General features: G+C 39.5%; 1 protein-coding gene and 1 pseudogene across 1 annotated transcript; one reads left to right on the top strand and one right to left on the bottom strand.

Annotated features, from left to right (window-relative positions):
- Positions 1–5,970: 5,970 nt before the first annotated feature.
- LOC148730375 (uncharacterized) lies at positions 5,971–6,703 on the bottom strand. The gene has a single exon (XM_088761783.1). The coding sequence runs from the start codon at positions 6,652–6,654 to the stop codon at positions 5,971–5,973; it is 684 nt and encodes a 227-aa protein (XP_088617909.1). The 5' UTR covers positions 6,655–6,703.
- Positions 6,704–7,956: 1,253 nt separating this feature from the next.
- On the top strand, positions 7,957–10,502 carry LOC111324880 (uncharacterized; annotated as a pseudogene).
- The last annotated feature ends 2,627 nt before the right edge of the window (positions 10,503–13,129 follow it).

Raw genomic sequence — 13,129 nt, 5'->3', positions numbered from 1 at the left:
AGAACTCTCTTTATAAACAATTCCCAAAAAACCCTACTGAATCAAACAAAACTAGATATAACAAGTATCGAAATAAGTACAATTTTCTCATTAGAGTTGCTAGGAAGAAATATTTTCATGACAAACTAGTCTTAGATAGCTCAGACCTGAGGAACACTTGGTCAGTTATTAAGCAGATTATTTCTAAAAAGAAATCTGAACTACATTTTTGTAATATGAAAGACTGTACCGGTGTATGTTTAGACCCTTCACGTATTGCTAGTAAGTTTAAAAATTTCTTTGCTAACATTAAGGACCCTCTCTGGCCAGTAAAGTTCCACCTACTCCATTTTCTTGTAAAGATTTCCTTTTTGGTCACTTTGGTGACTGTTTCTTTCTAAATCCCACTTACCCTGATGAGGTGGCCTCCACTGTTCATTGTCTAAAAAATAGCAAATGTGAGGGTGTGGATGGATGGTCTTTGTATGTCTCCCATCAGAGAGACAATTGATTTACATGCTGCTCCTTTATCTCATATTTGCAATCTATCGTTCGAACATGGTGTCTTTCCTGATAACCTCAAAATCGCAACATCCCAGTTTTTAAAAGTAGAAGACTTTATTGCTAGAAATCTGCGGTGTAATCGTTTTCGACTCGGAAATAACATGCGCATTGGAAATATCCCAAACAGGAATTAATTTACATTTTATCGTAAGATTCTAACATAGCGTCGAAAATAATTCAGTTTTCAAATTTCGGGAATTGTAGCGTACCATATCGAGCGAAGATAAAGGAAATCTTGGAAAAGATTTTTTAACTAATTTCATTTGTGGAATGGGGTTCAAAAGAAGACCATAAAGAAAGAAGAACGGTCAGTATTTTATTTCATAGATGAAGTCATAAAGCTTCGCTGACAGTTTTGTTTTCTGAGATCTAGGGAATTTCCCGAAAATCGATTCGAAGCTTGAAAAAATGCTAAGGTGTGTCGGGGATCGACTCTGCTGCCTCCAAAACGGGTAAGTTTCCCAGTTTCATTATCGGTGGTTTCGGATAAACACCATAAATTATTTGATCAGCGCTTGATTTGATATGTGACCAAATTTCCCTGAAAGTTATCAGGGACATCACAAAATTGTGCCAGTGAGCATAATTCCGGACAACTGGTTTTGGCATTTCTTCTCCTTTTTCATGATTTACATTGAGAGAAAAAACCGTGCCCTAAATCATTCTTCAAGGTAAAAAATTATAATTTTACGCGTGTGCAGTTACGGCTTTTCTTGGACATTGAAATCCTCATAGAACACCGCAGTTTATATAATGGAAATTAAAGCTGCTCATTTTTACCGAAGTGAGGCTACAAGTCATTTAGTATCATTCAATCTTAAAACTGTAGAGGACTCAACACAACAGCTTTTCTCTTAGGATAAATTTCACCAATGCAAACGTAATCACAAGATAGGCAGGTGATAGAATCGCACATCTCGTTAGAGCTATTTTATCCATGATTTCATCATAATTCAGCGTATGAACCGGGATACGTAAAACTAAAACATTTGGCTTAATATTACACTTTTCAAGCAAACACTCTTGTTAGTAGTGATAGTAAATTGAAGGAAAACGAATAACACGCTGCGGGCGTATTACTGCCACAGTCGCAGTTCACTCTCGGTTTTTTTTAATCAAGCAAATCTGTAAAGCAGATAGAAATGTGGCGATGCCATTCTTTGCAATGAAAATAGTCTCATCTTTGTTATATTTTATAAACACAACCAGGCGCATTATCAGGAATGGCAAATTCACCACAATAATTTGTAAAACATTTCCAACAATCGCCACTTTTTCATGGGGCGAAACGCTCCCATCAATGTTGCCGAGATCGTTCTCCATCATCTGTGGCAGAGTCAACAGAAAACTCAAGCAAGCCATGACGATCAATCCTGTCTCAAACTCTTTCGAAATCCCGAGTGCATTTTCCTTGTTATCGATCACAATACCCAACATTTCTACTCCATCGAATGGATCGATAGTAGACTGACTTAGTTTCAACGTCTTGGAGAGCAGCTGGAGAAGCTAGTGGAGGAAAAGAACAAAGTTAACTTTGAAATGTCCGACGAAGACTACGCGAGGGTGAATAAAAAGACTGTGCTCCTTTGTTCTCGACTTGGTTTAAAACTTGATTTTCTCGACCGTCTCGAGGATATGTCACCGAAATTTTGATATCATAGATCACTTCGCCAGTGGTTGGTTATTTTCCTACGAAATAACTACACGGCATTAAATTCAACGGACAAAAGCTCGCTGAGCAAAAAACTGCTTGATGATATCGGGTTCGACCCCTTGAGTTCAGCCACCGAGAAGGTTTTAATACGAGCACGTTCAGAAATCGGAGAGCATGTCACAGATCCGTCTGAGTGGGCTGAATTCTATATAGAAGACGAGTTCAAATACAGTCTTTCATTTTTTGGGAATGACAGAAAGTTTCCTTTTCAAAGCAATAAAGCGAATGAATGGCTTGAGCTTTCACCTTCGGAGTGTAAGTTGTACGGTGATGATCCTCTTCGTGATGTTGTCACAGCGAATGTTGTGGCCAAGGAAAATGAAACATCCATCACAAAAGAATTACTGAGTGGAATTTCCGCGTCGCCCAACAGCCAGCTACTGTTTCACGGTAAAGATCACCAAAGTGAGCTTGACATCTTAAAGGATCCCTTCCAACCACAATACATTGCGCGCACGATATGTGAAATCCGCCATTTTCTCTGCCATCCGGTATTGGACAAGTCGTGAAGTGGAAAGAAATCCTCGTTCATCCGAGTACATTTGCCTCACTGAGGTCTTGAATTTCCTCAATCGCGTTCCAAATTTATTGTTCTTTCTATTTGACTAGTTATTTCTTAATTATTTTTTCTGTTTGGGCACGCAGGGTATTGTGGTTGGAAGGGATCCTTTAAACGGTCGAGGAATATATTTACCGGCAGGAAGACAGGAACGAGATTTTAGTTCTGGAAAAGGCTTTTACCTAACAGACAACATCACGAGTGCATTGGATTGGGCAAAATGCAAAACAGTAAAGCCAGCCATCCTAATCTTTCAGCTTCGGGATTTGTCTTCGAATAACAAGACTCGAAGATTCAGTTTGAACGCACCAGAAGACTTGGACAAATGGTGCGAGATCGTGTCTTCATTCAGATCAGGTAAAATGTCGGTAAACGGGAGCAGATATTGAGCGAGTACGACTTGATTGAAGGTCCTGTCGGAACTGTCAGGAGACAAATTGAAGGCCACGTTGTGTTCGAGCCAAAATCTTCCTCTTACCAGGTTTGTTTGATTTCAGAAGACTTCGCAAAGCAGTTTCCACTTGGTCTTCATTCAAGTTTGTTTTATTAACTGTTCGATTGTACTGCTACGATATGGAACTTCATTTTGTTGGTTGTTTTATTATACCTTCACAAAATACTTGCCGTTTGAAAGGATCTTAGCTTTAAACTAGCACAGTAACTCTGGTTTCAGTTTATAAACTGGTGATAGTGTTCTGTTCCTGGATTTTTAGTAGTATGAGGTGATTCAATTTCAAGTAGTTTGACAAAATTCCTACGCCCTGACCTATCTTTTGAGCACTCAGATATGTGGACTTTCCCACTTTGTAATCAAATGACTCTTACACTTGTGTTGACCAAAGGATCAAGGTTTGCAGTAGTGGATGATTAAGGGAGTTTTCGGAAAAAGGTCTCGGTCTCTTTTGGTATTTGATTTATTTAATTTTCTTTATTCTGATGTTTTTACTTTTGTACCATATATTTAATGTTGTTCGAGCACTTTGGCTGCCCTCAATCCAGAATGGCAAGGGCAGGTAGCACTTTAACCGTTTAACTCCCAGTAGTCATTAACATGTAACTTCTCCCTCTGATAGCTATACTTAAACAAGCAAACAGGTAATGAGAATACTCAAACTTATAAAGTAGAAGTTACGTATATGTGCACGATCCTCGCAGTAAAGCACTATTTAAGCAATAGTAAAAGTCAGACTTGAAGAAATTCAGGCCTGTACGGGATTCGAACCACCGACCTCTACGATACTAGTGAAGCGCTCTACCAATTGAGCTAACAAGCCAACTGGGAGCAGGCCATCAAATTAATTAGGTCAGTGGTTCGAATCCCGTACAGGCCTGAATATTTTCAGGTCTGATTTTCACTATTGCTTAAATAGTGTTTTACTGCGAGGATCGTGTACATATAAGTTTCAATGATAACCGCAGTTCAGATATATAAGTATTTCATATATTCGTTTAAAGTAGAAGTTATTACGCAGCTTTTAAGGGGAGAATTAACAATCAGGTCACGGGAGGTAAAAGGTTAAGTAAAATCAGAGAAAGCATATTTGAGTCATTTCGAAATCAAAAATTCGACTTTTTTATTTTACTGTATACCAAAAGATTTACATTTGTTAATGTTTTATTTTTACATAAACAAGATGTAATAAATTTACAGGCATTTAGATTAGCTTTCAGTCAAATACAACAAGAATTGTACAAGGCTTCTGTTGCTGAACTTCCAAGAAATTAGAGGTGGTGAATTAAATACATGGTGACATTACTGTATATCACACAGACATCTTTAACTTTTCCAATAAAGAATGAAACAAATTTAGCTGGCAAAATTAGTCAGATTTTGTAGCTTCTATACATTATCGTTTTTACTTGAGTTGATATTTTCTGTTACTTCATTGAAGCACAATCAGAGCTTCTTGCTACTGGGAGCAGTGCTCAAGGCACATTTTATTTCTATGATCTGATAAAAATTCTGGAGGTGTACATAATTAAAAGCATGTGGACATTACCAGTTTAAAAAGCTAGAGATTCTGACTAGAAATAGTTATTTTATTTTAATTGTAGTCTCTCCAGCGTGTGAAATGATGTTTTACATGCAGCAGTTAACTGTGCTTTGTACCCCCAAAAAGTTTTGAGTTAAAGTAAACTTTCTTCAACAAAAACAAGGTGCTAGGTTAAAATTTTTAAATATGTGAAGTCTCACTTGAAAGGATGTCATCTTTCTGAACCTTGAAAGTGAGTAAACCGCCAAAAAATTTCAACTACTTTTTTAAACTGAGCAATGGATTTGATACCTAGTTCAATCATAAGCAGGATTTCCATGTTGAATCGTGTGGTGTCAGAGCAATTGTCATCAACATCAAAGGCCAAGTGGTCAGCATTTCTGGGGTTCAAACAAAGCCTTAGGGAGAATTCAAGAAACAAGAGGGCTTTATGAGAAACACGATCGCTGCAATCAAAAGCAACCAATCTGAAAACATCGCTTGTCACTTTTTTAACCGGTGTGTCCAGGAACTGCTCCTAGCTTTGAATTTGGATTATTGTAAATCTTAACAATGCAAGTAAAACAGAGATCCATAAAAATAGGGTTAAGAACTGTTAGGTTTTTCCATAATTATGTCATTCTATGTCTAAGCTGGAACCTTTTTCTCAAAGCTTTAGATTCCGTGACAGACAAATACAGTTGTCGTGATAGAGTAACGCATCTAAAGAGTCGTATATGAGAACGATCCTTCGCAGTAAAGCACTATTTGAGCAATAGTGAAAATCAGACCTGAAAAAAATTTCAGGCCTGTACGGGATTCGAACCACTGACCTCTGCGATACTAGTGCAGCGCTCTACCAATTGAGCTAACAAGCCAACTGGGAGCAGGCCATCAAATTAATTCGATATAAACCCGTAGATGATAAATCAAACAACAACCAACATATGAAATATACGTCTCATAACCGCAGTTCACACATATGTTTCGCATCTAAAGAGTGTTACGGTTGTTAAAGGGTTAGCCATAGTGATGTAAATTATTTCATTGTTTTGGATGTTTACTAGAAATCAGAGAACGAGTTTATTATGGCCATTTAAACACTGAGATGACATTAAATGCAACTGAATATTGACAACTTGATATTTAAATCCGGAATCGAACACCTCTTGAAATTGTCGTTAAAAGAACACTACGGAGTGTAGGTTTTGATTAAATAGCTTGACACCTCTTCTACTTCGCACGCAAAATTGGTATAACTCATTATCCATGGCATAATACTTTCCCTTTCGACGCACAGTCATAGGTCCTTCAAAGAAATCATACTGTTTTAATTCCTTGCGATATTTAGCATTGCTACTGCGATTCTTAACACGGCCTCTCGAGGTAGACGGTTTGTGCGGCTCTGCAAATTGCGATCCTCGATACTCTCTGATCACTCTTTGCCATTCAGTTTTGTTGCTTCGCAGATCTAGACCGTTAATTTGTTCTCGCATTTTATTTGTATCTACATAGTACACCAGTACAGCTGCATTGTCTCCTACGCCATATTGCTCTAACGCCCAGGCATGGACCTCAATGAAATGGACAACTACGTAAAATCCCTCGCCACGGCTGAAGTCTAGTTCTTTCCTACCGCATTGCAGCCAAATGCCGCGTTCTATTATGTTCTCAGCACTCTCGTGATTTGTTCCATGATAAGATACTTCATACTGCTCATTTGACGGCGGTAGCTCAGCTGTTTTGTCTTCGGTGCGCCTCATGAAAGAATCTTTTCCTCGCTGATTGATGTTCATATAACTCACTTTCTTCTGCTGTTCTTGCTCACTTCCAGACCGAATGCTATCATCAAACCATTGATTCATCACGTCTTCTCTGTACGGGAAACGGTTGCATCTCCGAAGCAGAAACTCTTGACTAGAGATTATATTGCTTGTCAAAGTGAAACCTATTTCAGTACTAATTTCTACTAATAAAGAAATTTCCTTATATCTCCTGAAAGATTGTCACTTATTTGAAATATATCTTTCAAATTAACTTCCTTAATTAAACTGCCATAGCCAGTTATAGGATTGCTCCTTCGACGATAAATAATAAATGATGATAATAATCGAATATTTATCTAGGATAGCCCTTCAGTACCAAGTACTGTTATCAACGGGGTCCTGCCTATTCCCACCCATCCCATCCCAGGGAATCGAGGATATCCACCACACAGTAATCTCGTGCTTGGGAAATTAACGTCTCCTACCCCTAACCCTGCAAGAGACGGGGCCTTCGGTTTATTATTCGTTATCCGAGAAGACTAGAATATCTATCCATTTCTTGATATTATAGAAAGGTAGCAAATTCTCCTCAGTTATATTAAGACCATGAGTATTGGTCCAGCCGGGGCTCGAACCCTCGACCTCCCGTACAACACAATCCGGCGCTCTAACCAAGTGAGCTAACCGGGAGGCGGGATACGTAGGGAATATACATAGTTCTCACCGGCTGAGGCCTCTAAAATTCTTAGAATGAACAAAACCCCGTTAGATGCCCACTCGATTGCAGCATAATAATAATAATAATAATAATAATAAAAACAATATTAATGATAATAATAATAATAATAATAATAATAATAATAATAGCTCTGGAGAAGTTAAGGGACTGGGAATAGAAACGCCCAATGGCTCGAGGATATAAGGTCTGCAATTTATAGTCGAGTTCCTCCCCCGTCAGAGAAGGCCTGGAAGCTAAACACAATGGAAGCTACAAGGGTACTAGCAAGGAAAAAGAACTGGAGCGCCCCGGGTCCAGATAGGTTGACCAACGTTTGGTGGAAAAAGGCACTAGTGCTTCATGAAGATGTGGCCATGTCGTTTCAGGCTATAGCGAATACCAATGTAGAGTATCCACCCTGGTTCTCTGAAGGCAAAACCACACTACTTCCGAAACCCGGAAAATTCACAAGTGATAACCAGAGGCCGATAACCTGTCTAAATACTCCGTACAAGTGGTTCACTTCGTGCCTATTAGGACCTGCAAATCAACATCTAGAAACGCATGGTCTAATGGATGGAGCTCAGACGGGTGCACGCGCAGGCTGTTGCGGAACCATAGACAATTTAATGATTGACAGAGTGGTGACCTTAGATTGTCATAGTCGAAAGCGGAATTTGAGTATGGCGTGGATTGATGTCAAGAAGGCGTACGATTCGGTAGACCATGGTTGGTTGGAGGAGATGATGAGCTTACATAGATTACCTATCTGGTTGTCAAGGACGGTAGAGAAGTTAAGGAAGAGCTGGAACACAAGGGTGGTGGCGACAACAAAGCTAGGACGCGAGAAATCTGAGCCAATCAAGTTTCTTAAAGGTCTACCCCAGGATGATGCTCTCTGTCCCAGACTCTTCACGGTTTGCTTGAATCCTATTGCGTGGAAGATCAGTGCCAGTGAGGGCTATAAGCTATCTAAGCCAATTAGTGTAAAGGTAACAGATTTGCTGTATATTGACGATCTAAAGGTCTTTGCGTCTTCGGAGAGTAAACTAAGCCGTGTTATGGAATCAACAAAGACTGCGTGGAGGATGTCGGACTCCAATGGAACCCCAAAAAGTGTGCGGTCGTTCTTGCACGGAGGGGGGTATATACCCCTACCCATGATGCCACGGGGCTAAGGGTAGATGAGAAGATCTGTATTTCCAACTTTGAAGAGGGCAACCAGCACAAGTTCTTGGGTGTTTTGGAGACGGTGAGGCAAGAGGAGAGGATGTCGTTGGAAGGCGCAGTTAAGGAGTATCTTCGCAGAATGTCTTTCATCTGGTCAAGTCCCTTGTTTGATTATAATCGAGTAACAGCCTCGAACAAATTTGCATTACCAACGTTGGGCTATCTGATGTGGAGACAACAATGGCCGGTGACAGAGCTTAAAAAGGTGGATAGAGAAGCTCGCAAGATAATTGTTGAGAATGGTGGAAAACATCCAAGCGGGTCAACTGCCATTTTATACCTGCCAAGAGAGAAGGGAGGGAGAGGCCTGCGTTCGATCGAGGAAGAGTACAAAGTAACGAGGATAAAGGTGGCAGTGAAGTTATATAGTAATAGCGACCCAGCCATGGCGATGGTTCGTGAGTTTGAAGAGAGAGAGGAAGAGTTAGGACACAGTTCGTTAGTTAAAGAGGCAACAAGGTATGCAGATGAGACCGGTCTCCAGTTGCAGCTGGAATACCCAAGTCCAGCTTGCATAAAACGTGACAGTGGAGAGGTGGTAACAGCAAAGAAACTGAAGGTAGAGCTGAGAAGGGTTTTGGAAGAGAAGACATGGGAAACGGTGCATGAGCAGAATTGGCAGGGGAAATTACTCTCTGCGAGGACAGAAGACGAGAGTCTTAACTTCAACGGATGTTACTGGTGGCTAAGCAGTTGGAAACAGTGCCCAACACATACAGTGGCGGGAATGTTTGAACTCTATGAACAATTATTACCGACGAGGTTGTATGCCTGCAGGAAAACGCACACAGACACAACGGGTGAGGTGAGGTGCAGGTTATGTGGTAAGGCTCCTGAAAGTGTCGCTCATGTCCTGGCTGGTTGTACCGCCCTCGCACAGAATAAGTATCTTACCCGACATAACGCAGCCTTGAAAATACTTTTCTTGAAATTCTGCACGACCAAGGCCTTTTATAACATAACCAAAGTAAAGCGCGCGCTCTGATTGGTCAATTTAGCGTCCCCCATTTGCCCATGGGTGTACGCTGCTGACGTGAGCAAATGCAAAGACTATTTTTACGCGCGCGCTTGTTTTTTCTGGTCGCGTAAGATTTGTTAAATAAAAGGGAACTCTTTAGCTACAATGTATCAATGTTATGTTATAAAACAAATGGTAAACACCACAGCGTACACTATTGAGTTATGGATGCACTTGGGAGGTTTGCTAAGCACTCAAGAAGCTAGAGTCGCTCTCGGCTATCGCCTCGAGCGACTCTTACGCTTCTCTCGTGCTTAGCAACCTCCCGCGTGCATCCATAACTCAATAGTGTACGCTGTGGTGTTTACCATTTGTTAAGTAGAAACAGTCCCCCCTTGGTACTCGTCATTAAAACCGAAGCCAGCGTACGAGGCGAACAATGCGCAAGCATTCTGGGACGTTCCTTGATTTGCGGAGCACCAAGAAGTTAGAGCCAACAGAATAGATAGGCGTATTATCGACCATGAATCAAGGCGAGTCATCACACTGGAGATGAGCTGCCCATGGATTACAAATTGGGGGAAAAAGAATGAGGAAAAAGCCTTGAAATACGGACTGCTTCGTTGAGAATTAAAGCGGAAGTACCAAGGATATGAAGTGAAACAATATAATATCATAATAGACGCATTAGTGACTTAGAAGCCGAATCGAAGGAGTTGGTCGGAAACAAGAGTAAGGGAGTTCTTCAAAATATACAGAAGGTTGTGATCTTGGGAACACTAAATGTCTCTCAGACATTTAAAGTTGTAACATGAACAATGAACATTGCTTTCTCTTTAACTCTTTGCCTTCAAAACTTCTGTGGATTATTCGGAAACTTATGAAGCGATCGTCACTGATTAACTCGACTTTCATAGCCGAATTAAGTAATAGGTTTTTAAAGATTTTATAACGACTATTTTAGATTCGGATACCCGAAATACCTATTTTTTTTATTTCTCGAGGGTTCTTTTTTTTTTTCTTTTTTTCCCACTATAGTTAACGGGCTACGCTCAGGCGCCCCGTCATACTATTCTTACTGTATATAGCATACAAAAGTTTTAAACTGCTGCATAATATAATGTTTATTCAAACCTTTGACAGAGAATGCTGAATTACAGGTTTGTAAATTACATTAACAAGAATTATGGGAGAAAAAAGGGGAAAAACTGTACAAATTGCATTAAGCTACAAAAAAGTAAAAACAGCATCTACATAATAATATTGCCAATTTTGTAACACAATCTCATCCGGCTTTGTCAAACCTCAAGAACATACAGATGGGGAACTGACACCTAAAAACTGACCCTTATCATCACATCGCAAAGGAAATTCATCAAGAGTTATCCTAATAAGAGCTAAACCTTGGGGGTAGAAGATTTAAAAGCGCTAGCAAATGGTAGGAGACGCACAGGCCTATCAACGCCTTTCAACGGTCGACTGCCTTTTGCTTTTCAGCTCTCCGGCGTGTCGCCTCACGCAAGGTAGAGGTTTTCGTGGATCAAGTGACTCTTTTCATTGTTCTTATTAAACTGTCCTTCATTCAATGATCAAGGTAGAAGATTCCACTTGCTATTATTTAATTTTTCTTCACTTAGGAGAGTAGATTTACAACACGATCCTTGCAGTAGTAACGCTATGTAACGCAACACACTAAACGCAACAATGGGCCTTTTCGCTCCGTGACAAACACCAGACTTAAAATGCATAAAACATTTATACCGTTGGAGCGCGTTTGAGCGTGTCTGGTCAGAGCTGTTGAAGAAGATCAAAGCAGCCATACAAACCTGCACACCGCCTGGATTCATATATTAACATCTAACTTGCCTTAACCACAATTATCATTTGTTTGCGCTTGTTGCATAACTCTCAAAGAGGACATAATTTGGATATATCAACAAAGTTGAAATGGTAAATTGGCCTCCGTAACGATTAAAAAATCAAAGAGGACAGTTTCGTTGTCCTTAAAGCTGTTTGTGAAACCGAAAATCTGTGTTGATGATCTTTAAAAAGCCGACTCAGTTTAGGCTATTCAAGAACAAATACTGCGTTAACGTCTCGTTGCAACGACTGCTAAGTCACTTCTGAAACACAACGGAGCGACTTTCTCGACTTAGTTTCTTACCGGTATTTTTGCTGCGCGCGCGGTTGTCAGCTGCACGTTCCCGTCCTCTTGCTAAATCCAGCTAATGTGTCCGTACTCCGATTGTATTACATTGTGGTAGCGTTATTTTCAATATGGCGGTAAAAGCGGTAGAAATGAGTGGAGTTTGACTGAATATTCCGTAAAAGTTAGGCCAGTTCTTTTAATATAATGATAATAATATATAATATAATAATATAATAATAATATAATAATATAATATAATATAATTATAATAATTATTATTATATTATATATTACATTATATTATAATATTATATGATATATAGTATAATAATATAATATATATTCTTTTAATATAATTTGATATGTCCATAATGTTCCCTTAATAAAAGATATTATATATACAAGGCTAAAAAGATTAAGAAAAATTATTAAAATGTTAAAACCAAACAGGGTGATGATGGCAAACAGCCGAAAACGTTTGGTTTTAACATTTTAATAATTTTTCTTCATCTTTTTAGCCTTGTAGATATAATATAGTTTGATAAATTCTGAACGTGTAGAAGTATTTTTCGTGCGTATTTGTCACGTATTATATCGTTCTCAAGAACAAACGCAAGCACTGTATTTTAGCATGTAATTTGAGACCGGTTTTCGAGCAGATCAAATTCGTTGTACGTCGTAGTTTGAAACCTTTCAAAGATTTGTATGGCCACTTTGATCCTTGTTCAACAACTCTGACCAAACGCGCTCAAACGCGCTCTAACGGTACAAATGTTTTATGCATTTTAAGTGATAGTGTTTGAGACCCTTTTGTGGAGCGAAAAGGCCCATTGTTGTGTTTAGTGTGTTGCATTACATAGCGTTACTACTGCAAGGGCGTTTATCAATCGTGCTGTAAAAGGCAGTCGAAAGGGCGACTGGGCAAAAAGGCCCATTGTTGTGTTTAGTGTGTTGCATAGCGTTACTACCGTAAGGGCATTTATCAATCGTGCCGCAAAAGGCAGTCGACCGTTGAAAGGTGTTGATAGGCCTGTGCGTCTCCTACCATTCGCTAGCGCAGCTTTTAAATCTTCTACTCTCAAAGTTTAGCTCTTATTAGGATATCTTTTGATGACTTTCCTTTGCGATGTGATGATAAGGGTCAGTTTTGAGGTATCATAATTCTCCATCTGTATGTTCTTGAGGTTTGGCAAAGCCGGATGAGATTGTGTTACAAAAGACAATATTTTCTTCTGTGCTCGCGCTAATTTCTTTGTTTCAGAGTATACCTCTCTCCTGAAGTAATAACTCCAGAGATACGTTTCTCAAAACCCTCTTGTAGGTTTCCTCTATTCTCGAAGGGTATTTTGAAACTCTGTACGTTCTTACTAAAAGTTGAGCACGACAAATTTGTTCATTCTTAGGTGGCGTGGGGTTTCTCCTTTTATAAATCCCGTATTTCCGCTCGGTGGAAAAATATCGTGTATTACAAGGTCTCTGTCTCTCTAATATTCGTTTGCATGTCAAGGGTCAATTCACA

This window comes from Stylophora pistillata, chromosome 5, assembly GCF_964205215.1.
Source record: "Stylophora pistillata chromosome 5, jaStyPist1.2, whole genome shotgun sequence".
In the NCBI taxonomy this organism is placed as follows: Eukaryota; Metazoa; Cnidaria; class Anthozoa; order Scleractinia; family Pocilloporidae; genus Stylophora; species Stylophora pistillata.
Note: the sequence above shows the minus strand (reverse complement) of the source record. Positions and strands in the feature narration are given on the sequence as shown.

Coding starts and splice junctions, on each gene's coding strand:
- LOC148730375 (XM_088761783.1), bottom strand. CDS start 6,654: ATGAATCAATGGTTTGATGATAGCATTCGGTCTGGAAGTGAGCAAGAA.